The sequence below is a fragment of the Myotis lucifugus genome, unplaced genomic scaffold (assembly GCF_000147115.1).
Source record: "Myotis lucifugus unplaced genomic scaffold, Myoluc2.0 scaffold_84, whole genome shotgun sequence".
NCBI classification, from domain to species: domain Eukaryota; kingdom Metazoa; phylum Chordata; class Mammalia; order Chiroptera; family Vespertilionidae; genus Myotis; species Myotis lucifugus.
In genome coordinates, this window is record NW_005871132.1 from 2,311,879 (window position 1) to 2,336,644 (window position 24,766).

Consider the following 24,766-nt stretch of genomic DNA (forward strand, 5'->3'; position numbering starts at 1 on the left):
TTCTAATAACCAGGCCTGGGCTGGGTTAGCTTCTTGCGCCAAGGCTCACTCACATTTACTAGTTGCAACAATTGACATGGTTTTTGTCCCCGACTTCCTGGCAGTGCACGACAGAGGTCAAGGTGCTGTCCTAGTGACAATGAGAAGCCCCATGTACCAGGCCCCTCCTCTGTGCCAAGCACTATGCTTGAAGTGTGGCAGATGCTATTTCATTCGATCATGAGAGCAACGCGATCTTCCCCTTCTCGGTGAGAGCTCTGAGGTTGGGTGAGGCTGACTCACCAGCCGAAAGTCATGGAGAAACCGTGAGGGCCGGCTTGGAAAGGAGCCCCAGCTCGTCAGATCCCAGCGCCCACGCTATTTCTCTAACGCTACACTGCCTAGATCAAAGGTGCTGGCGGTCCATCTGGTGGAAACACAGCCCACCTCAACATTCTAAGGAGGTTCGAAAATGGTTGGAAAAAATGATTGTCCTTCCTTCTTCAAAGGGGAACTCTGAATTTCCGTTAATATTAATAGTCTAATCTGGGCCTATCACCCAACCTTTCGGGAAGATACTGATGTTTCTGATGTTTCTTAGCTGCCGGATGTTTCCGGAAGGAGGTGAGGTTAGCAACTCCCACTAACATATTCAAGGAGCTTATCAAGGAATGTTTCTTTTGTGTTTAAAGTTGTCCTGATTTTAATATACTAGAATGTGTTCGTTACATTGGCCCCAGCAGTATTGGTTTTTAAGTGTAATGTTAAAAAAAAAAGTGTAATGTTATTTTTCTGAGCTTCTTTCTTAATACAAATGATCAATCCTGCCACTTTATTATTTTCTTGGAGCTATGGTCTCTCTAGCTTGTGTTTGTGCAGCCTCCACAGCCCGTAATGCTTGCATGCCTGCCCTCGGTTCACCTTCACAACAATTACTATCGTCGTTGACAGTGGAGGAAGATGAGCTCAGGGAGGTGAAGGGACTTATCTCAAGATTCAGAGTTACAAAGAAGCAGAACTAGGAGAGAGCCTGGTTCCGCCTCCCACCCCATTATTCCTGTCTTTCCCCAGGGTGCCCCCTGATGAATAGGACTTTCATCATTGCCCCTCATTGTTGAGAAGGGCTTTGTGACAGTCACTTTGTGAGAAGTTATGTACAGGAAAAATTGAAATAAGCTGCCAATTCTAGTATTTTTTAAATATATTTTTATTGATTTCAGAGAAGAAGGGAGAGGGAGAGAGAGATAGAAATATCAATGATGAGAGAGAATCCTTGATCGGCTGCTTCCTGCATGCCCCTCACTGGGGATTGAGCCCGCAACCCAGGCATGTGCCCTGACCGGGATTCGAACCGTGGCCTCCTGGATCATAGGTTGATGCTCAACCACTGAGCCACGCCAGGGGCACAATTCTAGTATTGAACATGACAAATTGACACCAGTAGATGGAGGAAACATTGGCTTGGGAGGTTTCAGTGGCCCTGCCCACATTATATGCTTGGTCCTTGTTATCAACAGCAGTCTTCTCAGAGTCACTGATCAACCCTGGCACACGTGCGGCATTGTGGGGGGTGCAACCCGGATGTGCCCTAGACAGTGCCCAACCCCTTTAAAGACAAGGAAGGATGGAGCCAGATACTGTGGGGTGACTGCTGCACCTCCTATGCACAGGGTCCCATTGCCCTTCCGGCACCTTGCTGACCTCCCTTACTGCTGTCCCTGACAGGAGGCTCACCTCCTGTTTGGCGTGCCATCCAGGCCCCCTCCCTAGCCTGTGGCCTGTCTCTTTGGCTGGGCTCCTCTTTGGCAGGGCTCCTCTTTGGACCAGACACTTGCGTGACTGTTGGCTCCTTTGGCTGGGCTCCTAGTCCCGGCCAGCTCTCTTCCTGGCTTCAGACCCTCAACGGAACCCAGACTCTGTTTCTGGAAACATCCAAACAGTAGCTCTCAGCTCCCTGGTGATATGTTCTTGACAAAGGCAGACTTTCCTATAATTAGGGAACTTTGACCTTGGGGTTACATGATCCCCTAAAATCAAATTCCTGGGCTCTGCCAGCCAACCATCTGCAGGTAGGCGATCATATAGTTTATCATCCATATTGGAGCACTTTTAGAGTGGAAGGGAATGCTATTAATAATTTCACCCGTACAATAGGATAAATGAAGGCCATCCCTGGCCAGTGGGGATACATTCCAAGTTGTAGTCAGCCTGACTCTCCACTTCAAACAACATTGCACATTACTACAGACTGACTCTGCACCAAGCACCGCCCCAGGCACTTCACATGCCTGCCTTGTTCCTTCAATGCTTACAACAGTCCTTTATCTATCATGTTGCCCTTGTCTTGCAGAGGAAGAAACTGAAGCTCAAATAAAAGTTTAATAATTTGCTTAAGGTTACATTTCATGAGTGATGGACCCAAGCCTGACTCCAGAGCCATTATTTTTAATCCTCAATTTGGGTCCTGACCAGTATAATAACAAAATTAATAAAAATGAAATTTTTGTTTGAGAGGTGATAGAGACAGCCCCCGAATTAAAAATGAGTTACCCTCCAGAGGAACACTTGTACCCTGGTAGCTTGGAATTTGAAATGCATTTTCCCACGGCAAAAAAAAAGTCTAAAATGGTGGTTAAGCTCCAAGACCAACCAACAAAAGTCTATGAGACTATAATTTCATTGTGGCCTACTTCTCTATGTAATACTGAACTGGGGTAGAAAACAGAAACCTTAGGTTTGATCATAGTTCTTTCACTATTGGCTGTGTTACTTGACGCAAATCATTTAACTTCTCTGTGCTAGTTTTGTCATCAAAATTGAGAAAATTTCTAGCTTCTAAAAATTACAATCATCGTAAGATATAATGTACATAAAAGTCCTTTAAAAATAACACTTGTCACACTATAGATACTGACCACTATTGATGATATTATCAGAAGGCAACTCAGGTTTCCAAGAACCCCAACCCTGACCCTCAAAATGGAGACAAAAACTCTTTTGGGCCAGGTGGGGTGGTGGGAAGATGGGTAACCAGACCAGGGCAGACCTGGGAACCTCTGGGGAAATGTGTCCTCCTCAGGTAGAGCTGGTGGCACTGGAAGTGTAGGGAAGAAGGATCCCAGAGAAGAAGTGTGGAGGGAGGAGAGCACACAGAGACTAGGGAAAGGTCCAGTGTCATGAATACCTGGGCACATCAAGAATGAATGAGGCCCTAGTCGGCTTGGCTCAGTGGATAGAGCATCAGCCTCTGACTGAAGGGTCCCAGGTTCGATTCCAGCCAAGGGCATATGCCTGGGTTGCAGGATCGATCCCCAGTAGGGGGCGTGCAGGAGGCAGCCAATCAATGATTCTCTCTCATCATTGATGTTTCTATCTCTCCTCCCTTCCTCTCTGAAATCAATAAAGAAATATATATTTTTTTAAAAAAAAAAAAAAAAGCTTTAAAAGAATGAATGAGAAGGGGAAGTTTGGGAAGTTTGAAGAAGAGGGTAAACCTGGGTTTGGGTCTGGAGTAGAAAGCCACTGAGACTCCCAAACAAGAACTTTGTGGGGGAGGGTTTGAGGTCCATTATCTCAGCAGCATTATGCAGGATGAATGGAGACAATAGAAGACCATTATCCAAAGGTGTGTTGTAAGGTTGATCGAGTAATTGAGACACAAGTGAATGACATTCTTCTTTGGGTGGTAGTTGCAGGAATGGATAAGGAACAAATGAAAAAGATATTATTCGCTCATGTCTATGTAGACTTAGACAACCTTATTCTAAAATTTAGATGGAAAGGCACAGGCCTTTAAGAGCTAGAGCTGTCTTGACAAAGGAGAAAAAAATGGGAAGAATCACTCTACCAATATTAAGGCCTGCTACAGTATCAAGGCAGTGTGGTGTGGGCAAAGGGATAGACACATAGTTCAATGGAACAGAATAGAGAACACAGTAATTGCCCCACACAAATATACCCAACTGGTTTTTTACAAAGGTGCAAAAGCAATGCCATGTAGGAAGGATAGCTTTTCAAAAAATGGTGCTGGGACCATTGTATATCCACAGGCCAAAATGTGAACCTCAGCCTAAACCTTCTCAAAAGTGAACTCAAAATTGATCATGGACTTAAATGTAAAATGCAAAACTATAAAACTTTTTGGGAAAAAAAATGTACAGAAAATCTTTGGGATCTGGTACTAGGCAACAAGTTCTAAGACTTGACACCAACGTATGATTCATAAAAGCAAAAAAATGATAAATTGGGCCTCATCAAAATTAAAGCCTTTTCTCTGCCAAAGACCCTAGTTAAGAGGTCAAAAGACAACATACAGATTGGGAGAAAATGTCTGCTAATCACATATCTGACAAAGGACTAGCATATAGAATGTATAAAGAACTTTTAAACCTTAGCAGTAAAAAAAAAAAAAAAAAAATTCAAACTCAATTAGGAAATGGACCGAAGACATGGGCAGACATCTCACTGAAGAGGACATGTAGTTGGATAAGCACAAGAAAAGATGGTCACCATCATTAGCCACTAGGGAAATGCAAGTTAAAACCACAATGAGCCAGGCTGGTGTGGCTCTCAGCGGCTGAGCATCGACCTGTGACCCAGAGGGTCACTGTTCCATTCCCAGTCAGGGCACATGCCCAGGTTACGGGCTCCATCCCCAGTAAGGGGCATGCAGGAAGCAGCCAGTCATTCATTGTCTTTCATCATTGATGTATCTATCTCTCCCTCTCTCCCTGCTACAGTATCATCATTGATGTATCTATCTCTCCCTCTCTCCCTTCCTCTCTCTGAAATCAATAAAAAATATATATATATTTTAAAAAATGCAATGAGATGCATGTCATGCAGTCATTTCTGATTTTGCTGAGCCACACATTTATGGCACACATTGAGTGTCTGGTCTGTAGAAATTAATAATTTAGCCAGAAAAGAGCTTAGTCCATCCCAGGGGCCATCTCTTAAGGAGACTTGTTCTTTTCTCATTTTATCATATAAATTAAGTGCTCTAATGATATCCCTAAAATTGGAGATCCACAAAGGTCTCCAAAGGCATCGCTCATAAATGCCATCTATAAATAATTCCAGTAGCAATTAGTGACTTGAAATAGTAATTAGATAGAGGAATAGCTCTAGTGTCTATGAAAATTGGCACCATTCGACCCCATCGGCAGCAGCTGCCATCTGGGGTGGACACAGGCTGGGCCACTTATCAGCTGTGTGATGTGACAAGGAGCCTCTTTCTTTGAGACTCCGTTTCCCGCTCTGAAAATGAGAATGAGAATGCTTACCTTACAGGGTATTGTGAGGATCAGATCCAAACCCACGGATGTGAGCTACCAGCCTCATTCTCAGCACGGGTGTGGATGTTGCTTCTGCACACAGGCCAAGGCTGCATTCTCCAGGAGGAATTTAAGTGACCCTGCTCCTGGAGCGCTTTAATTTTGTTAGCCATATGGCCAAGGATATCTGAGACAATCCCACGCGTATTATTCTGCCTTGCTCTTTTCTTAAATATGCTAATGCTTGTCCAAGCACATAGCTGGATTAAAAAGCCCATCACTCTAACAGTCAGACATCTGAACACAAGACGTTCCAGCTACCTCCCAGGGGTCTCCCAGAAGTCCTCTCACTTTCTGACACGAGACTTAGGAGTTCTGGGCACTTCTGGAATGTTGATCTAAACCATACCAGGCCCTGCATAGCACAGTTTGTACCCAACCTGGTCCTCACCACTTTTTCCTTAAGATGGTGATTGTTTTACTTTTTCATATTCGTTATCACATTCCTCAAAGTAAAGTCCCTCTGTGTTCCCCAGCCTGATGTCCTGTGACTCAGAGTGTGTGTGTGTGTGTGTGTGTGTGTGTGTGTGTAACAGTGTGTACTATCACTGTATGTGCTTTGAAAAAGCAGTTCTATTCGAGGCCAGCAGCTTCAAGGATTTTTCTTTTTCTGTTAATAAGCCCCCATCTTTACCCAGCTCTAGCAGTGCTCTGCTAAAAACAGACTGAGGTCATTCATGTGTAAATGGAAACACACCAAAAAAAATTAGTACCAAATGTACATCAAGATCAAAAGAAAAATAAATTTCTCAATGGAATACTCAGAGCTATGCAGAGACCGTTGGTTGCTGATGGCTCACATAAAACTGAAGGTCAGAGCATGATTCAGTAAAGTTCTTAAAAAGGCAGGGCCCAGCCAGAGGCTATGATTTGAGAATCCCACAAGGACAATTTCCCAAAAAGACAGCTGAATCCTGAATTACACAGAAAATATGCTCCCCCCAAACACTGTATTAAATGCAAAATGTAACAAGGAACATCAAGACCCATAGAAGTCAGGGTCTTCAACAAAAACATTGTCATTTAAAAACAAATACAGAAAATATTATAATGAAATTAGTAGCCATAAAATAAATATTTGGTCACAAATTATACTTTGATGAGACTTCAAAATAAAAAATCTATAGACACCTCATGATCAATAATTCTGTCGATGAGCATTGTCCAGCAAGTCTACAGAGGCACATGTGGCTCCTCAGGTCTAGACACACTCATTTACTAGGTGTGCCAGTTAATAATGTGGATTTTTTCCCAATAGATGGAGTTACACATATGTTGACATATATGCGATTTGATATGTATGCTATTTTGTTGTATTGACAGCAAGCTTCAAAACGTCATATGTCAAATTTGCTGAAGGCGTTAACATCATAGATATTTTTACGCTTAAAAATGTCGAATTTCATGCCAAAAAATATTTTTAAATGAAAGGGGTCACTATCTGTAATTAGATAGGGGCCATCTCTTAGGAGACTTGTATTTTCTCATTTTATCATATAAATGAAGTGCTCTAATGAGATCCCTAAAATGGGGAGGCAGTTCATGGGCACTTCTGGACATCCACGTGCCTCTGACCCAGTGAGGGTTCTGGCTCCGGGAACACTCACACCTTCTGCTGCCCCACCCCTTTCTTAGCTCCTCGTGCTGGAGGGAGCTAAGTCGGGAGAGGTGTCCCATGGATGGGTCTAGGATTGGCCAACAGGGCAACTAGGAGGCAGGGAAGACTCGTGGCTGTGGCTTAGTATGAGGCTTAAAGGGAACACTGCTGTGGAGCGAGGGGCGGCACAGCATGGAAAATGGACTCAGAAATAAAGTTGCCACATTTAGCAAATACAGATACAAGACACTCAACTAAATTCGAATTTCAGGTAAACAACAAATCATGTTTCAATGTATGTTCCATTCAATACTAAGGACATGCTTATGCTAAGAAGTATTTGCTGTTGATCTGAAATTCAAATTTAACTGGGAGCTCTGTTTTCCCTGGCAACTCTATTCAGAAAAGGAATTAGGAGCGCATCCTCCATTTCCCAGTCTTCTGTCCGAGACCAGATAGGGAGCAGCATCTCTGGACAGGCTATCGTCTGCCGTTCTGCACATTCACCTACTGTGGCTAAAGCCTGGTTCCGATGCCCTTAAGTAGACCTTGAGTCAGAATCTCCCCTGGCAGGACATGGTGCTGGGTGCTAGGAATAAGGAGAGGGACCCACACACTCTACAGGCCAAAGTCCAATGGGACAGTACTCACAATAAAAATAACAATAGCGATGGCCAGTATTATTGGGAGTTTATTGAGACATTATTCCAAGCACTTTGCAGATTATTTTATTTTTGAAAATATATTTTTATTGATTTCAGAGAGGAAGGGAGAGGAACAGAGAGATAGAAACATCAATGATGAGAGAGAATCATTGATCCGCTGCCTCCTGTGTGCCCCCTACTGGGGATCAAGCCCACAACCTGGGCATGTGCCCTTGATCAGAATCGAACCCGGGACCCTTCCTTTGGCAGTCCAACTTTCTATCCACTGAGCCAAACTGGCTAGGGCAGATTATTTTATTTACATCTCACAACTACCCTATAAAGTGGATTTTATTATTAACTCCAGTTTATAACTAAGGAAAATGAACATTATGAGTAAGGTAACCATATAATTTTTTATGAAAATTAGGAAACATTTTTAAATGAAAGGGATCACTATCTGTAATTATATAGAATAATGGGCGTAAACTGGAACTGACCCGGGACACCAGGACTATGTCATTGACATATAGGAGACATGTCTAGGTCTCACAGTAGGAAGTGACAGTGGGAGGATTTGAATTCAGGCACTGTCCCCTTCACCAGGAACAGAGTAATTTAGATGAATTCCCTTCCAGGAGACTCAAATCCCTCTGATATTTCTTCCCTTTGTGTCCTTAGCACATAGCATCTGGCACCTAGCACCGTGCATACAGTAGGTGCCAAAAAATATCCTTGATGGACAAATGAATCTGGGAAGCCTCTGAGCACAGTATGAGAAATGGAGAGGACTGGGGCAGGGGCTCTTCAGTTCCTAGATCTGTCTCTTCCCAGGGGCTAAGGGAAGGTCAATGAGAGAGGGTCACAGGGGAGCTGAACAAGTGGTTCCGAACCAGAGTGTTGGGACATGAACTAGGTGAAGTCTGCACTTGAGGTGAAGTCAGGAAGGACTCTGCCAGCCCTTGCCCACCTCTCTTTTGTGAGCACCCAGTGCCCACTGCCTGTGCTCAGTCTGTCTCAGATCCTCTGGGTTGAGAATGGGTCACATCACCTGGGTCCTGACGAGTCAACCACTGGGTTCTATGGCACCAGGGCTGCCCGGTCCTCTGTGCAGAGCTGGTTGTCCCACCAAGTCCCCGGACCTCCTCAACCAGCTCAAGTGCACTTTCCTCTGTGTTCCCCCCAGAGTCCCTGGCCCAAGGGTACCCCACTCCACCCTCAGAGCCTCTACTTCTCTCCCGCTTAGGGAATTTAAGCCTGGAGCAATCCATTGCAAGCCTACACCCTCTTTAAACAGGAATCCTGAGGTCTTTAAAACAATAAACAAACCCCTCCCCCTTGCAGAGGATCAGCTACTCACTTTTTTTAAGAAGAGAAAGCACATTTGTAGAGGTGGAGACACAGCCTCTGGCAGCTGACGCCCTCTCTTCTCTCTCCAGAGGGATCATTAAACCCAACTGTCTCCTGCCTGACAGCTGGAGAGGGAACAAGAAAGGGCTCTTCCTGGCATTTTTGTTCTCCCCACAGTTTAACTGCATGTAATTGAACTAACTAGACTGTACGCTGAGGTCACGGGCAGTGTCTTCTAAGAATAAGATACTTCTTTGAAGCCCAAAAGTCTGGCACAGGGTTTTACATGTGGAGACCCAATAAACATACTTGATTCACTTTGACTGCTAAGGGTGCACCTACATTTAAATACCCTACATTACTTCTGGCATCAAAGGGCTAGTTAGTCTGGGGCAGAGAGAGGCCTAGCAGGCACTTAAACCGGGATTATTTTTCAAAATTGGGAAGGAAAGGAATCCTAATCAGTTTCAACACCCCTGTCCTCTCTCCTCAGCCTCCCTCCAACTCCAGGGCTTTACCCCTGTGGAGCTGGTGACCTTGGAAAAGTCCCAAACTTCCTGCAGCCTCAGTCTCCTGGCACTGAATCAGGCAGTTTCGATGGGTGATCCTAAGGTCTCTTCCAACTCTGACATTCCAGGATTCCAGGATTCTGGTTGACCAGCCGGTGGAGAGGGGGACTAGACTATGGAGTAGCTGCTAGTTAGGGGGTGAGAATGAGGTGGCTGGGAAGGAGAAAATAGATATGCAGTTGGGAAGGTGAAAAGCACTGGAGACGAAGGTGTACTCTGGTCCTTGCTGAGACAGTGTCATCTTGGAACGTCCTACATGGGGCCAGTGGACGCCCATGCATCTGGCTTCGCACATTCGCCCACGTGCGCACTCTGCCTTGTTCCAGGTGCTCTTGCAGGCACAGGACCGTTACTAGACCACAAGGTAAGGTCATGGGCGGTGTCCTCTAAGTTGAGTAAGAGAGACATAGCTCCACATGGAGTTTACGGAATAGAAAAAAAGCAGATATTTAAAATCACAGAAACAAAAACCACTCAGTTAAGTGTGAATTGTGTACTGGTTGCTCTGAGACTGTATAACCAGTACTCCCTCCTTTTGGGGATCAGGGGTGGCTCCCCAGAGGAAGTGACTGGAGGTGAGTCACACAGTGCCTGGATTTTGTTTCAGAAGGTCTCTCTGCCTTTAGTCTCTCCTAACTGTAATTGATCCGGACAGACCTTGGAAAACACTGATTTCTTGTCGTCATTTCCTTCCTGGAAACTTTGCAGTGGCCTCCTTGTGTGCAAGCTTGAGTAGGGACTCAGTCTTCATTCGGAGCCTCATCTAGATGGTTGCTCACAGGACGGACTGCTGGCCTCTGGTGTCCAGAGCTCCCCCAGAGGCATCCCTGACACCTTCCACGTACCCAGAGGAGAGCTCCTGCTTAAGAGCTGCCCGTTCCTGCCCTACCCTTGGAGCAGATCTGACTGCTGACATTTTCTTTAATTTTATTTTCAATTACAGTTTACATTCAATATTATTTTGTATTAGTTTCAGGTGTACAGCATAGTGGTTAGACACTCATATACTTTACAGTGTCCCCCCAATATTTCCAGTATCCACCTGTCACCATGTGACTGCTGACATGTTCTGTTGCAAACAGCAAATGGAAAAAAAAAATCCAATTCTGAAGCTGTTTAGGAAAGGGTGAGCAGAATAAAAGTTAGAAATCAAAGAGATCTGTTTGGTACCTAGCTCCTCTCAGTCTGGAACTCAATGTGTGTGCGTGGTAAACAAGCACTTTCTTTACTAGTTGTGAACATCCTTTATAGAGTGTTTATGACTTCCTCGTCCTCTAAGGAGGTGCCCAGAAATGTGACAGTCGTGCTTTGTGCCATCTCTGGCACTGAGCCTGAACCCGGAATGTGCCCGCTGAGAATCACTTCTGAAGATGGCACGGAGAGCAAGGGCGTAAAGTTGTGTGTGAGGTCAGGAGTGAGCTGTTCTGGTGATTGCAGTAGCTGCCTCTGAGTGAATGCTGATTCTTTGTAGGAGACATTTCAGAGACTACGAAGTAACTTTGAGCTGCAAAACCTCAGGTTAAAAGCTTGAACCTTATCATCCCTTGCTGTTTTAACAAACCACAGATTGCTACTAAGTTTTGCCTGATTTTATGGAAAGATAATCATCAATTACCTGTAAAGGTCAAGGTGAAGTCTCTGCAGGAGCCTATCTTTTTGTTGGGGTGTGTCGGGGTGGGGGTGGGAGTAGGAGGGAGTGTTAGTCTCCAAAATATGGTACATCATATTCCATAACTATGGTCCCTGAGGCCCCAACACAGAAACTCATAAAAATTAGGATATCTTGATTGGCATCATAAAATAGTGTCCAGAATTCCCAACCGCACCGCAGAGCTGTGTGTCCTGGTTTTGGTGATGTAGCCTATTTGAGGGGGAGAGGGAACATTTTAGTCGGAAGGAGCAGCGTGCATAGGCCAGAGGGGTGGTCTTCTGGGATCTGTGGGGAATGGGATGGGACTAGAGAGGCAGTGTTCCGGGGGTGTCACAAAGAACCCACCCTGCTCCGCTATGGACCGTGGTTGTCACTAGAGACACACACGGTTAGATCTGTGTTTTTTTATATACTTTTTATTGATTAAGATATTACATATGTGTCCTTATCCCTACATTATCCCCTACCCCCCGCTCATGCCCCCCCCCCCCCCCGCCGTTGTCCGTGTCCATTGCTTAGGCCTATATGCTTGCATATAAGTCCTTTGGTTGATCTCTCCCCCTTACCCCCACCATCCCCTACCTTCCCTCCAAGGTCTGACAGTCCAATCACAATGCCTCTCTGTCTCTGGATCAGTCCTTGTTCATCAGTGTATGTTGATCATTATATTCCACAAACGAGTGAGATCATGTGGTATTTATCCTTCATTGACTGGCTTATTTCACTTGAAAGCTCATTTGGCAGCCATCAGAGAGACGGGCGGAGGAGACTCCCAGTCCTAAATGTCCCAACAACGCCATTGCTCTGCCACCTCCCCAGCTCCTCATGTTCAATTCCTCCATGCTCAGCTCCTCCCAAATTCTTTCAACAAACTTTTTAAAGAGAATTGCTTTCAGAGTTTCTCCAAGGGTAGCCCCAGAATTTACGGGGGCGGGGGGAGGGGTCACTTTTCTTAAGTTGTCGAGAGCCTTTTTTGTCCACCGATGTATGAGAACCTGCAGGAGGCTGGTTTCCAGACAGACCTTCCTGCCTCCATTGCAACGGTTGGGTCCCCTTCCTGAATTCTGTGGATGTAGACGCATAGTTGAATGCATGAACCCCAAAAAGGTCTCAAGTGTAACAGAGGAGAGGAGATTTGGTGATTTTTTTTTTCTTTTGCTTGTCTGTATCTTAAAATTGTTCTACTTGTGGTACTTGTATAATAAGAAATCATTAAATACAGTTCATGAGCACCCAGTATTTGCAGCTCTGAGCAAGCACATGGGAGAAATGAGTTGCCCCAAAAGGGTTACATCCAGCAGGGAAGTGCCGTTGTTTTGGGCAGGAAAGAGAGGCCTTGTAACAACAGGAAGCGCTGGGAGGCCCGGGCCCCAGACTTCCAAGCAAAGCCGTCTGGAAACAATGGCTGCCTGCGGCTCGGGAATATTGGGCAGGAAATGAAAGGGTGCTGGGAGGGGGTGTGCAGGGAGGAGCTGATAAGCGCTACCTGGCCCTTCTTCACATAGACTTCGTGGGCCGCCCATGGTTGTTTTTTCTACATACTCATCTTTCATCAGCAAAATCGATTTATAAAACACACAGAGAGAAATGAAAAAGAACCCATGGTGCCATAGGTCTGGAAACCATTAGGAAGCGGAGCGTCCTGGGAAACCAGAAGGTACAATAAGCAAGAGGAGGTGGTTCTTGCTCTCAGGGCACAGTCACATCAGTCAGGGGACCTTCAGATGAACTCGGCACCGCTTAAAGCCAAGTCCCTGGAGGACTCCAGCCTCCATAACAACAAAAATAGCATGGGGTTAGCAGGAGTCCAGCCATACCCAAGGAGATATGTATAAACTTTCTGAGATGGAAGTCTGTATTTATTCAACACAAATTTCCATTCAGATGGGTGGGGCGAGTTGGGGAGTCATTAACAGCACAAGTGAGAAAAACAAAACTAACAAAATAATGCTACCGCTTTGCTCTAGAGAACCTACATCTAAACCATCTAAACTGGAACCAGGAGGCGTGAGGACCTGGACGTTGCAGGGAGAAGTCGGGAATGCTCTCCTCGTTTCTAGCCCAGCTCCTCTTCCCCAGTTTCATCCAGGAGGTTCACAGGTCACTGGGTGTTAGATCTGAAGACACATTAGCCACTCAGTGGTTCTCAACCTTCTGGCCCTTTAAATACAGTTCCTCATGTTGTGACCCAACCATAAAATTATTTTCGTTGCTACTTCATAACCGTAATGTTGCTATTGTTATGGATCATAATGTAAATATCTGATATGTAGGATGGTCTTAGGCGACCCCTGTGAAAAGGTTGTTTGACCGCCAAAGGGGTCGAGACCCACAGGTTGAGAACCGCTGATCTAGACCCAGCACCTGCTCCTAGGATGCGTGGGCTAGTTTTTGCTAAAGGACATGCAGCTGGTTCACGGTGCAAACTAGGAAGAGTAATTCCCACACATCAGAGCTGTGAGAAGTAAATGGAATAATGATTGCTAACGTGGGACACCACCTAGCATGTGGTTAGTACATCCCATAACCACCCACTAGGCATGAAAAAAAAAAAAAAGATGGCCAGGATACCTCAAATGAGGAAAAAACTTACATTGTCCTCATTCTTAAGATGATTGGTGTTAGTGAAGCATATAACTCAAGAAGCAGGTTTATTTTCCCTGTTGGTCTCTCATTAACCTACTCAGCTCCCGCCCCTTCCCCCAGGGCACTCTCTCTGAGGCTCATGCGGGCCTCCTCTTTACCCATCAGTGAGATCATGCCATCCAAGGAGCAGGTGGCGAGAAAGAGAGGGGCTGCTAGTCCAGGAATAAAGTCAGGATCTGGCGGTTCGAGCTGGCTGTGGTCTTTCTATAGTTAAACTGAGGACTTAAATGATTCGTTGGCGATGAAAAGGAAAGTGCTGCTTGCAAACGGGGCCTGGGAATATGCAGCGGGGTGACTGGGAGAGCTTTCCGTCATCCCTGAGCAGCCCCGTGGAGTGAGTGGTGTCTGCCCCACAAATCCCCCGAGAGCAAAGTCAGACAGTAGGAAGGATGCACCTAGAGAAGCCTTTGTACGTGATGCAAAGCCTGGCAGCCTACGTGTTCCACAACAGGACAGATCCTTCTGCTCAGTTCCTCAGCACAAGGTGAACAGAGGCCACGTGGGGGCTCCGGGAGGTTTGTTTTGGAAGTTTGGAGTTTCTTCACACCCCACCCTTCTTCTCCACCCAGCACCACCCTTCCTCGTGGCCACAATCACCTCCCTCCCAGAAGCGCCGAGACCGACCCTTCCTAGTCTGTTTCCACCAGCTCATCCATTGGTGGGTGAAGTGTGGTCCCAGATATTTCAGCACCCTCAACCAGCCTCTTCTCTCAGAGTCAGAGAGGCACTACCTTTCTTAAGTAAATTCCAGGCAACAGCCAGAAAAGAGGGAGCCTCTCACCTCCCTTTCATCCTTGACAAAGCATAAAAGGTCCCCTCCCCTGAGCCCGAAGGGGCGCCCTGTTTTCTCCCTTTGCAATGCTGTGTTTGTGGCAAGTCTTTTTCCGCATGTGGCCCCCTCTGCCGCCCACCTGTCTCAGAGGACTATTCCATCAAAGGGAAGAATCGGGGTGAGCCCTGATAAGGCAGCTGAAGGTCTAGTCCTAGAGCTGCCTGGGTTAGACATTATTCTCCCGGCAATGGAGAGCCACTGAATGTTTGGAGTAGGAGAGCTTTATCATCAAGGCAGTGTTTTAGAAAGATTTGTCTGGCAGTGGAGATCAAGGCAGAACGCAGCCTTCCTAGGCCATCATTAAACACTCCCCCAATGTACCTGAACAAATGCTTCCCTTCCCCCAGACTGGTTCAGTCAGCATGCCTAGAATTCACCACACTATTTCTCGCTGCCTCTCCTGTTTATACCATTCCCTGCTTCATCCCCACTAGAGTGTGGGTGACACTAAGTGCTTTATTATATGCCAGGTGCTTAACCGAGTTCTGGGCATATAGTAGTATGCGTTACATCTCACTGGATCATTCCGTTTCACATCATAGCATCTCAAGTCACCCCCATGAACCCCTATCAGAGTTCTGACAGCGTCACCTTGATTTGTCCTGTTTTCCCACTTATCTCACAACCTTGTGAGCCCCTTGAGATGAGGGTCCTGTCTCAGCGCTGTCTCCTGGGTCCCCCTGGTACATTGGGCTCTACAAATGCAGTTTCCTGTTCTGTTCGACCCGGAGAAGCCTGGCCTGACCTCCCCCACCATGTGCAATCTTTTTAGCAGAGCGTCTATCACATTCTCAGGGCCTCTCTAGGGCCCTTCACATATTTTGCTTGATATTTTCATACTGGCCCAGTTACTTAATACCACCGAGTTTCACTTTCCTGCTTTATAAAGAAGGGGTAAATACTTCCCTCATAAGGTAATGTGAGGATCACATTAGGTACGAACAGTGGATGAAAGTGTAGCACTCAGGGATCAGCACATAGTAGGTACACAGTAACTGTCCATTCCCTTCTTGGCTTTTTGAGGACAAAGATCTTATTCACCTTTTTGTCCCTTGGGCTAGATAAGCCCTCAATGCATCTGCTTTGGTAGAAGGAGAACCTTTGTCTTGGGAAGGAGTGGGGGCATTGATAGCAGAGACCTAAGGGCCCAGCTGGGATGAGTCAGGGTGTGGACCAGAGGGGGGGCCTGGCCACTTCTATAAGAAAGAACTGGTGGACTTGGCATCTGAGACGCTGAAAGTGATGAAGGGAGGGGACTCCAGGACACAGTCTGCCACCAGGAGCCTCACCCAGCCAGCAGGTTAGGCAAATACTTCTACTTAACAAGGACTAATTACCTCAACAGGGTCATTGGAAAGGACCTCAACAAACATTTAGAAATTGCCTCACTGACTTCAGAAAGCCCTCCAGCTTCTGTTTCTCAAAAAAAAAAACAATTTCTTTCTTTTGAAAAATTATTTGTACCACATCCTCATTTTTAAAAAAATCAGAAAAGGAAAATTAAAAATATAGCAAAAATAATTTATTTCCTACCACCTAGAGGTTACTACTATTGACATTTCTCTGGGTGTCATTTTTTTTATCATTTAAGATATAGGAAAGGGTGGAGTAAGACAGAGACAATCACTCTGTACTCTTTATATTTGTGTATCATTTTCATTTTTTAATCTTCAAATTTTTTCTAGTTTTTTAAAATATTTTTTATTGATTTCAGAGAGAAAGGGAGAGGGAGAGAGAGACAGAAATATCAATGATGAGAGAGAATCATCAATTGGCCACCTCCTGCACGTCCCCTACTGGGGATTGAGCCTGCAACCCAGGCATGTGCCCTGCCCGGGGATCTTAACATGACCTCCTGGTTCAAAGGTCAATGCTCAACCACTGAGCCACACCAGCAGGACTTTTCTAGTTTTATTGTGATATAATTGACATACATCTGTGTAAGTTTAAGGTGTACAGAATAATGGTTTGACTTACATATATTGTGAAATGATAACCACAATAAGTTTAGTTAGCATCCATCATCTCACATAGATACGATAAAAGGAGAAAGCAAAATAATAATAATAAATCTGTTTTTCTTAGGATGAGAACACAGACTTCACTTTCATGTACATCGTACAGCAGTTTGAACTATAGTCATCATACTTTGCATTGTATCCCTCGTACTTATTCATCTTGTAACTGGAAGTTGTACCTTTTGCTCACCTTTCTCCATCTCCCCCTCTTCTACCTCCTTCTTTTAATGAGTTTGGGTTTTTTGTTTGTTTGTTTGTTTTAAATCACATATATATGTGAGAGCATATGGTATTTGTCTTTCTCTGTCTGACTTATTTCTCTTAGCATAATGCTGTTAAGATCCATCATGTTGTCCCAAATGGCAGAATTCCCTCTTTGGGGGGAATCAGAGAAATTATTTTAATGCTGGCCTTTTCTGCACTAAACCCTTGAAGAGATTAGGAATTGAGGAAAGTGTCCCATAGTATTTATACTGGTAAATATGAAATGACTTTTAGTTGTACAGGATGAAGCAAATGAGACAAAGACCTAAAAATGTTCTGTAGTGGCTCAGTCAGTGTGGCTCAGTGGTTGAGTGTCAACCTGTGAACCAGGAGGTCACAGTTCAATACCCAGTTAGGGTACATGCCCTGGTTGTGGGCTCAATCCCAAGTTGGGTGTGCAGGAGGCAGCCAATCAATGATTCTCTCTCATCACTGATGTTTCTTTCTCCCTCTCCCTCTCCTTTCCTCTCTGAAATCCATAAAAACATATTTTTTAAAAATGTTTTGTAAATGGTGAAGCATAAATCAAAGGCAATGTCTTTTCCATCAGAAATCACCTCAACATTTATTTTGTGCTGAGAGGAAAATTTAACGTTTAATATTGCTGATGCAGGAAAAACAAAACAAAACAAAAAAGGGACTTAGAGAACCATCAGTGAAACAATTCAAAGAAATTATAATGTTATATCATAATCAGCAACTGTGTGTACCTCTGTAGGAGGAGACTTAAAGTTCTTTGGGTCCATGGTAAATCCCACAGAACTAGCTCTGTGACTCCAACCTCAACCTCACTCTCATGCCTAATTAACAATGGAAGCTTTCTTTCCAGCTATAACTACTCAGCTATTTTGTATCAAGCTTCTACCCTGCTCAGAATCCTGGCTGTCCCCAATTTGGTTGGACCCCAGGGACAATCGTCAAAAGAATCCTGAGACTTTTACTCAACTCTTAGTAGCTCCTGCAACACCACCCACCAGTAGTACCTTTAGACCCCCCCCTCCCCGTCCCCAACCTACCCTAAGTGGGGGCTGCAGATTGGCAGTGTCCCTAATCACCTGGGAGTTTGTTAGAAATGCAAATGTTTGACCTTTCTCACTCCATTGGCATTTGCATGTTCACAAGATCCTAGGAGCTGTGTGCACACAAAAGGCTGAGAAGCTCTGGTCTAGGGCAGTGGTCCGCAAACTGCGGCTCAGCAAACCGCGGCTCACGAGCCACATACGGCTCTTTGGCCCCTTGAGTGTGGCTCTTCCACAAAATACCGGCTCTTCCACAAAATACCGACTTCTGCGCATGGGCCACGAAGTTTCAATCGCAGTGTACGTGTGCGCCCGCACGTGGTGTTTTGTGGAAGAGCCACACTCAAGGGGCCAAAGAGCCGCATGTGGATTGCGAGCCACGGTTTGCCAACCACGGGCTAGGGGGATGGTCCCTCACCTTTGGTGAGCATCAGAATCACCGGCTGCTGGGCCTGATCTGGGGCCACACTGAGAACCACCCTCTGGGCTTCAGGCAGTGGTCCTCAACCTTGGCTGCACATTAGAATCACCTGGGAATCCCGGATGAGGCCCAGAAATCAGGATTTTAAAAAGATTCCCAGGTGATTCTAATGTGCAGCCAAGGTTGAGAACCACTGAGCTAGAGGATTAACAGATGCAGCAGATCTTTTCCCATTTACTGAGCGAAGTGGGATTCCTACACCTTCCAACTCAGCCTGAGACGAGAATCCAGGAAAGCTGGCACTCCTCGGGGCCCGCCGCCATGGCCTCTCCCCTTTGGGTTGTTTTAATACTGCCTCCTGTTTAAACAGAGCTGGGGACGAGAGGTTCTAGGGCCTCTGTACCAACGCCAGAGTAAATGTATGGCAGAGGCTCTTTCCGGGAATGTGTGCTGCCCACCTTTAAAGCAAACAGAGCCTGGGGCGCTGCAGCCCAGAGCTGTGGGGATGGGAGGTCGCTAGCTGAGAGCAGGACCGGGCAGGTTGGGGACCCCGCACCAGCCCTTTCACGGCGTGCTCTTTATAAAGGCCCTTGGAGTCTGTGGCTTTCTGTTCGAGTCCTCCTTGGGAATGCTCAGAGCTCTCGAGTCCACTGGTGCCCTGCAGGGCACAGCAGCCAGGCACCCAGGGCGGACGCACGCTAAGGAGCACACCGAGGCCAAGCCAGCCCCAGGACTGCTCGCTCGCTCACAACCCGCACACTGTGCATTCTGCTGCCTCTCTGTGATGAAGACTCACCTAAATGCATAGGCAGGAAACCTCAGGCGAGCAAAATTACCTTCACATAGAAACATTGTACCAAAGGAGGACACAGAAGCCATTCTGAATAGTAGAGATGAGTGTTGACCGGCAAGAGTTTGGTCAGCTCTAACCCAGTTTCCCACTGGATGGGAGGAGGCAAACTGTTTAGAGTTTGTCAGACCCAGATTGAGTCTCACAAACTATAAATTTACACCACAGATAAGCTTCAAGGAGAAACAGTAACTGCCATAGAGTGCTTGTTATGTGCCAGGGTCCAGGCTAAATGTGTACAGGTATTACTTTAATCCTGGCTATGCGGTTAACATCAGTTACCCTCACTTTACAGATGTGGAAACTGGGGAACAGAATCCTTACATGTTTTGTCCAAGGTTACAAAGGCAGTTTGGCATCTAAACCTGTGCTCCTGACCGTAGACCACATGTGGCAGGTTCCAGAACAGCAGCTTGGTGTGGTGGGGAAAGAGTCGACCATTATTGTGCACAACAGGGATTTAAAACAAAACAAAACAGTCCTGGCCGGTGTGCTCAGTGGTTAGAGTGCCGGCCTTTGCACCAAAGGGTCGCAGGTTCGATTCCTAGTGAAGGGCATGTACCTGGGTTACAGGTTGATCCCTGGCCCTGGATCAGGGCAGTGTGGGAGGCAACCAAATCGATGTGTCTCTCTCATATTGATGTTTCTCTCCCTTCCTTCCTCTCACTCTCCCTCCCTCCCACTCTCTCTCTAAAAAAAAAAAGATAAAAGAAAAAGTATCTTCCAGTGAGGATTCAAAAGAAAACAAAAAAAGCCAAAAACATTTTTTAAGCATCGGAACTTTGTATGTTTGCTTGCTTGCTTATTTCTTTATTGGCATGAGGGCAGGAGACAAAAATCTAACTAGGCACCCTGCTTTCTAAAACAGATATTCCGGGTGAAGCCAGGCAGAGGCTCTGCACCCCTGCCTACTCCCACAGCCCCTCCCCCACCGCACCCACTCCCACCGTGTGTTCACTCCCAGGGAGTGGTTCCACCTCTGTGGTCTCTGGCCTCAATATTTCCAATTCCAAGTCCGCTCCTTGCCTTCTTCCCCCCTGGGGGAACTAAGAAACTTCTCCCCAGTTCCTGTCCTGGAGGGCAGGGAAAAACGCCTCATGAGTTCTAGAAGGGAACGGTTCTGCGGTGCCTGGGCTTTGAGAGATGAGCTGAATACTTGAAGTATGACGAATTTTACTGAGCACCTGCAATTATAGTTAGTCGTTGAAGGAAATGGTGGGGGAGTTGTTTAAGAAGTATCGTGATAGCGAGTCCAGGAAGAAGGTTGAGTTGGAACATCTGGTGTCTACCCGTGTACAGGTCCAGTCCAGCTTGTGCATTAAGCATTAATGGTTGGCGTTTGTCTAAGCTAAGGCATGAATGGGTTGGGTATGTTTTAGGGGAGTGAGCCCAGGGCTATCCCAAGCAATAGTTCATGGAGTTCCCACACTGCCTCTGTGCCTAAAAACGTTAGTGCCTGAGGCTTGGGTAGTTCCATGCCCAGCCACCATCCACAGCACTCCCAGGGAGGGACCGCAGGTGGCTCTGCCCAAGGACCAGAGTGGCAAGGGACTTGCCATTCTCTCCATGCCATCCAGAAGGCTAATGGCTGCCATTCTGGGTCACGGAGCTGGCTGGGCCAAACGGGGTCAGCCCCAGGGAGAGAACAGCATAGCTAGACTCTTCTACACAAGCACTGGACGTCTGAAGTGGCAGGAATTCAAGAGGCCATGTTGGTCTCCTGCAATCAATGACTACCTTGAATGCAGAATGGACCACATTTGGTGGTGGTAGTGGTGGTGGTGGTGTTGGGGGTGGGGGAGTGGAATGGTTCTCACCTTAAAAAAAACCCACAAAAAAACACTTGAACCTTAAATCACCTTTAACATTCTGGCAGACATTCTTCCAGTCTTTTTTCCTTTGCATTTTTTTTTTTGTTTACATAGTTGAATTCACAGTGTGGACTTGATTTTGTGTCTTGTTTTTCTTTTACCTACCTGTATCGTAAGCATTTTTTCATGTGCTCATTACTTTTCATAAGCAGCAAGTAATCTTGAGTGAGGTAAGTAAAGTTACCTGCACCTTGGTTTCTTCATGTGTAGAATAAGCGATGTTTATTTTACCGCCTAACAGTCACCAGGAAGGCTTTTTAAAACACAGATTGCGCCCTAGCCGGTTTGGCTCAGTGAATAGAGCCTCAGCCCTTGAACTGAAGGGTCCTGGGTTCGATTCTGGTCAAGGTGCACGTACTTCGGTTGCAGGCTCGATCTCCAGCCCTGGTCGGGGCATGTGTGGGAGGCAACCAATTGATGTGTCTCTCTCACATCAATGTTCTCTCTCTCTCTCTCTCTCTCTCTGTCTCTCCCCCTCCCTTCCACTCTCTCTAAGGATTAATGGAAAAAGATCCTTAGGTGAGAATTCACAAAACAAACAAACAACAACAACAAAAAACACAGTTTGCTGGGCCCCCCCTCCAGAATTTCTGATTCGGTGGGTCTGGAGTGGGGCCTGGTAATTTGTATTCCCGGGAAGTTCCCAGGAGATGCTGACGCTGCTGGTCAGGAAACCACCTTGGAGAATCCATGAAATGAGGAGACTGAGCTGTGGGAATTCCAAGGTTTCAAAATTTAAGTGTTTGCCTAGTTTTCAATTTAAAAAAAAATCCAACTCTTAAAATACATGACTTTCCTGAACTTTCAAAAAAAAAAGCACCATTTTTTAAAAAATGTAAAGGACCATCATCTACCATTTACAAGTAATTGTTTCCACTTGTAGCTCACATGCGTTCCATACCTATTTCTCTTAGAAGTTACCTGGATTTTTCAAAGGATATCTTTGAAGAACAGTCAGACTTATATCTAATACTTTATTCTTTTTCTTTGCCTTTACATAGTTCCATATGTGTTGAAGAGCTGTGCAGAATTTATAGAGACTCATGGCATTGTGGATGGAATTTATCGGCTTTCGGGAGTCACCTCAAACATACAACGGCTACGGTAAGCTGAAAGAACAGCTCCCAACAGAATTCTCTTATAATTCTTTCTCTGTCCATATCTCTGTCTGAAGGTGTTGGGATATTAAAAACCTGAAGGGACTGAGGGAAGGGTGGAGGGGCAGAAGATCAAGTGCTGCTGTTTTCAGATGCCTGTTCCTAATCTAATCAGGAAGTGCTCTAGTCTGATGTCATTCTTTCCAACAAAAGCTCCTGAGGGCTTTAAATCTGTTTCTTTGTTTTATACTAGATTTGCCCTCCTTGGGTGGATTCGACTGAACACAAGTGATTTTAATTACGAGTTAGGGAAATATGATTTATAATAATTCACTTGCTTACCCAAAGCTCAGTTAGATCCCATTATATAGTGTTCAGAACTTGGAGATGGATGTGAGTTTTTCTGTTGGCACACACCCAACCTTTGATATTTCATCTGCTTGGGAATTCAGAAGTCTGCATGAAGGTGCATTTCTCTAACCGATGCTGGTATTTTAAAAATTACTGATGTATATATGGTTTTTAATTCTATGGATTTATCCCAAACAATTCTAAAATTTATTCTTGAATTTTTGGGAAGCAATTTCTATCACATTGAAGTCAGAGTACAGTAACCTTCACACTAGACACAGATATGTGTGTGTATATTTTATATGTGTTGTGTATTAAATAAAGGGAATATATACACTATATAGAGAGAATCCAGGGTGGGGTGAAAGTTATTCATATGGAAAATAATGCAATAATCTATATATATAAAAGCCTAAGCGACTGATCGTTCAACCGGTAGCTATGATGTGCACTGACCACCAGGGGGCAGATGCTCAGACTGGTAGGTTAGCTTGCTGCTGGGGTCCAACAGATTGGGACTGAGTGAGATGGGCTGGACACGCCCTGGATGAATCCACGCACCGGGCCAGTTTTGGCCCGATCCCCGCAGGCCAGGCCAAGGGACCCCACTGGTGCACTATCAGGGCAGGGAGGGGCCACGGGAGGGCTCCAGGGTGTGCCCAGCTCATCTCGCCCAGTCCCTATTGGCGCCGATCGGGGCCAGCTGCCTGGGGAGGGACCCCACCAGTGCACGAATCCAGCTTCTCCACCTCCCCCTGCTCCTGAGGGGCAATCGGGGCAGCTACCAGTGCTGGCACCCACTGATGGCGTGGAGCGATTGGGGCCAGTGCCAGCAGCAGGTGCAAGTGGGGCCGGTGCCGTCAGTGGGTGTGAGCAGTAGCTGCTGCCCTGATCGCTCCTCAGGAGCAGGGGGAGGTAGAGAAGCCCTCAGGGGTGATGGGGACCGGCGCCAGGCGTTGGCAGCTAATGCAAGTGGCAGCTCCGGTGCCAGCTGCGGGTGCAGGTGCTGGATGGGACCGCAGCACATGGGAGCAAAGAATATTCAGTAACCACCAGAGGCTTGCCCCAATGACAGTGACCAGCGCCTCGCCTTGGTTTGGTGCTCCCACTCACCTGCTCCACCATCCCGCTGCGGCCGACGCCCACCATGACCATGTTCCATGCTCTGCTGCCTGCTGCCAACACCCACCATGTTCCATGTGCGCCCCCTGGTGGTCTGCGCACATCATAGCAACTGGTTGTTCTGCTGTTCTGTCATTTGGTGTTCTGCCTTTCAGTCTATTTGCATATTAGCCTTTTATTATATAGGATATAGATATTTATTATATGTTTTTAGTTATAAATGTAGACTTTTAAAACAATATAAAAATTCTTGTTCCAAGATTAATATATAAAATTTAATAGATTGTACAGGTAATTCATTTTTTTGTCTTCTTCTTACTATTTGGTTTTCTGCCCCTCCTTCTCAAATCTCAATTATAATAAAATTATACTAAAGGAATAAAGCATCCACTGGGGGGTAGGGGAGGCCAGGGGATTGTCAAGGGCGGGGGAAAAAAAGGAGACATATGTAATACTCTTTGTAATACTTTAAGCAATAAAACAATTTTTAAAAAATAAATAAAGGAATAAAACATCCTTTTTACTCCTAGAGAAGTGATGGCTGTTAAAAAAACAAACAAACAACTGGTTTATTGCAACCATAGAGTTTAACAGATCTATGTTGCTACATAATTTCACTAATTAACTAGTGTGACATTTTTTAGAGTTTCAGCAACAAATACTTTTGAATGGTTTACTCTTTGCTCTAAAATATACTACACAGTAGTTGATATCATGGAGGATACTTGGGCAATGGCCAATTCTTTTTCACTTAAGGACTGACCTTAGCCTCCGCAAGGGAAATTTTTGGCTAACTAAATGAATAAGCTTTAGATTGTTCTTGTCTGTCCTCTTAGAAAAACACATGCCTATGAATTTATGAGGCCATTGGTTTTCCTTTCAAGGTCTTACTCAGTTTCTTTTGGGTTCATCAGGAATTTCCCTATCCCTATTGAATGGAGAAGCAGAATACAGGAGGATGGGCAAGCTGTTTTGAAATGCTGGCCCTGGGAGTGATTGAAATAATTGACCATGGGATTTTGTCTGAAATTTTACCCCTGGGAGACCCGTTGACTGTGTCACTGCTTGGTTGACCAAGGGAATGCTCTCAGGAAGCCTAACTTCTCTTCTGTAGTAAAGTTCAAACTTGTCACTGTTTAAAACCGATTT

The 24,766-nt window shown here is 45.6% G+C and overlaps 1 protein-coding gene across 1 annotated transcript in view; it reads left to right on the top strand.

Moving 5' to 3' along the window:
* ARHGAP31 (Rho GTPase activating protein 31) overlaps window positions 1–24,766 on the top strand; it is a gene marked incomplete at its 5' end in the record, with an annotated part of 95,778 nt that overhangs the window by 34,603 nt on the left and 36,409 nt on the right. The window contains one exon of the mRNA XM_006090959.2: window positions 22,049–22,151. Within this exon, the coding sequence (XP_006091021.1) occupies window positions 22,049–22,151 (103 nt within the window). The remainder of the gene's footprint in view (window positions 1–22,048; window positions 22,152–24,766) is intronic.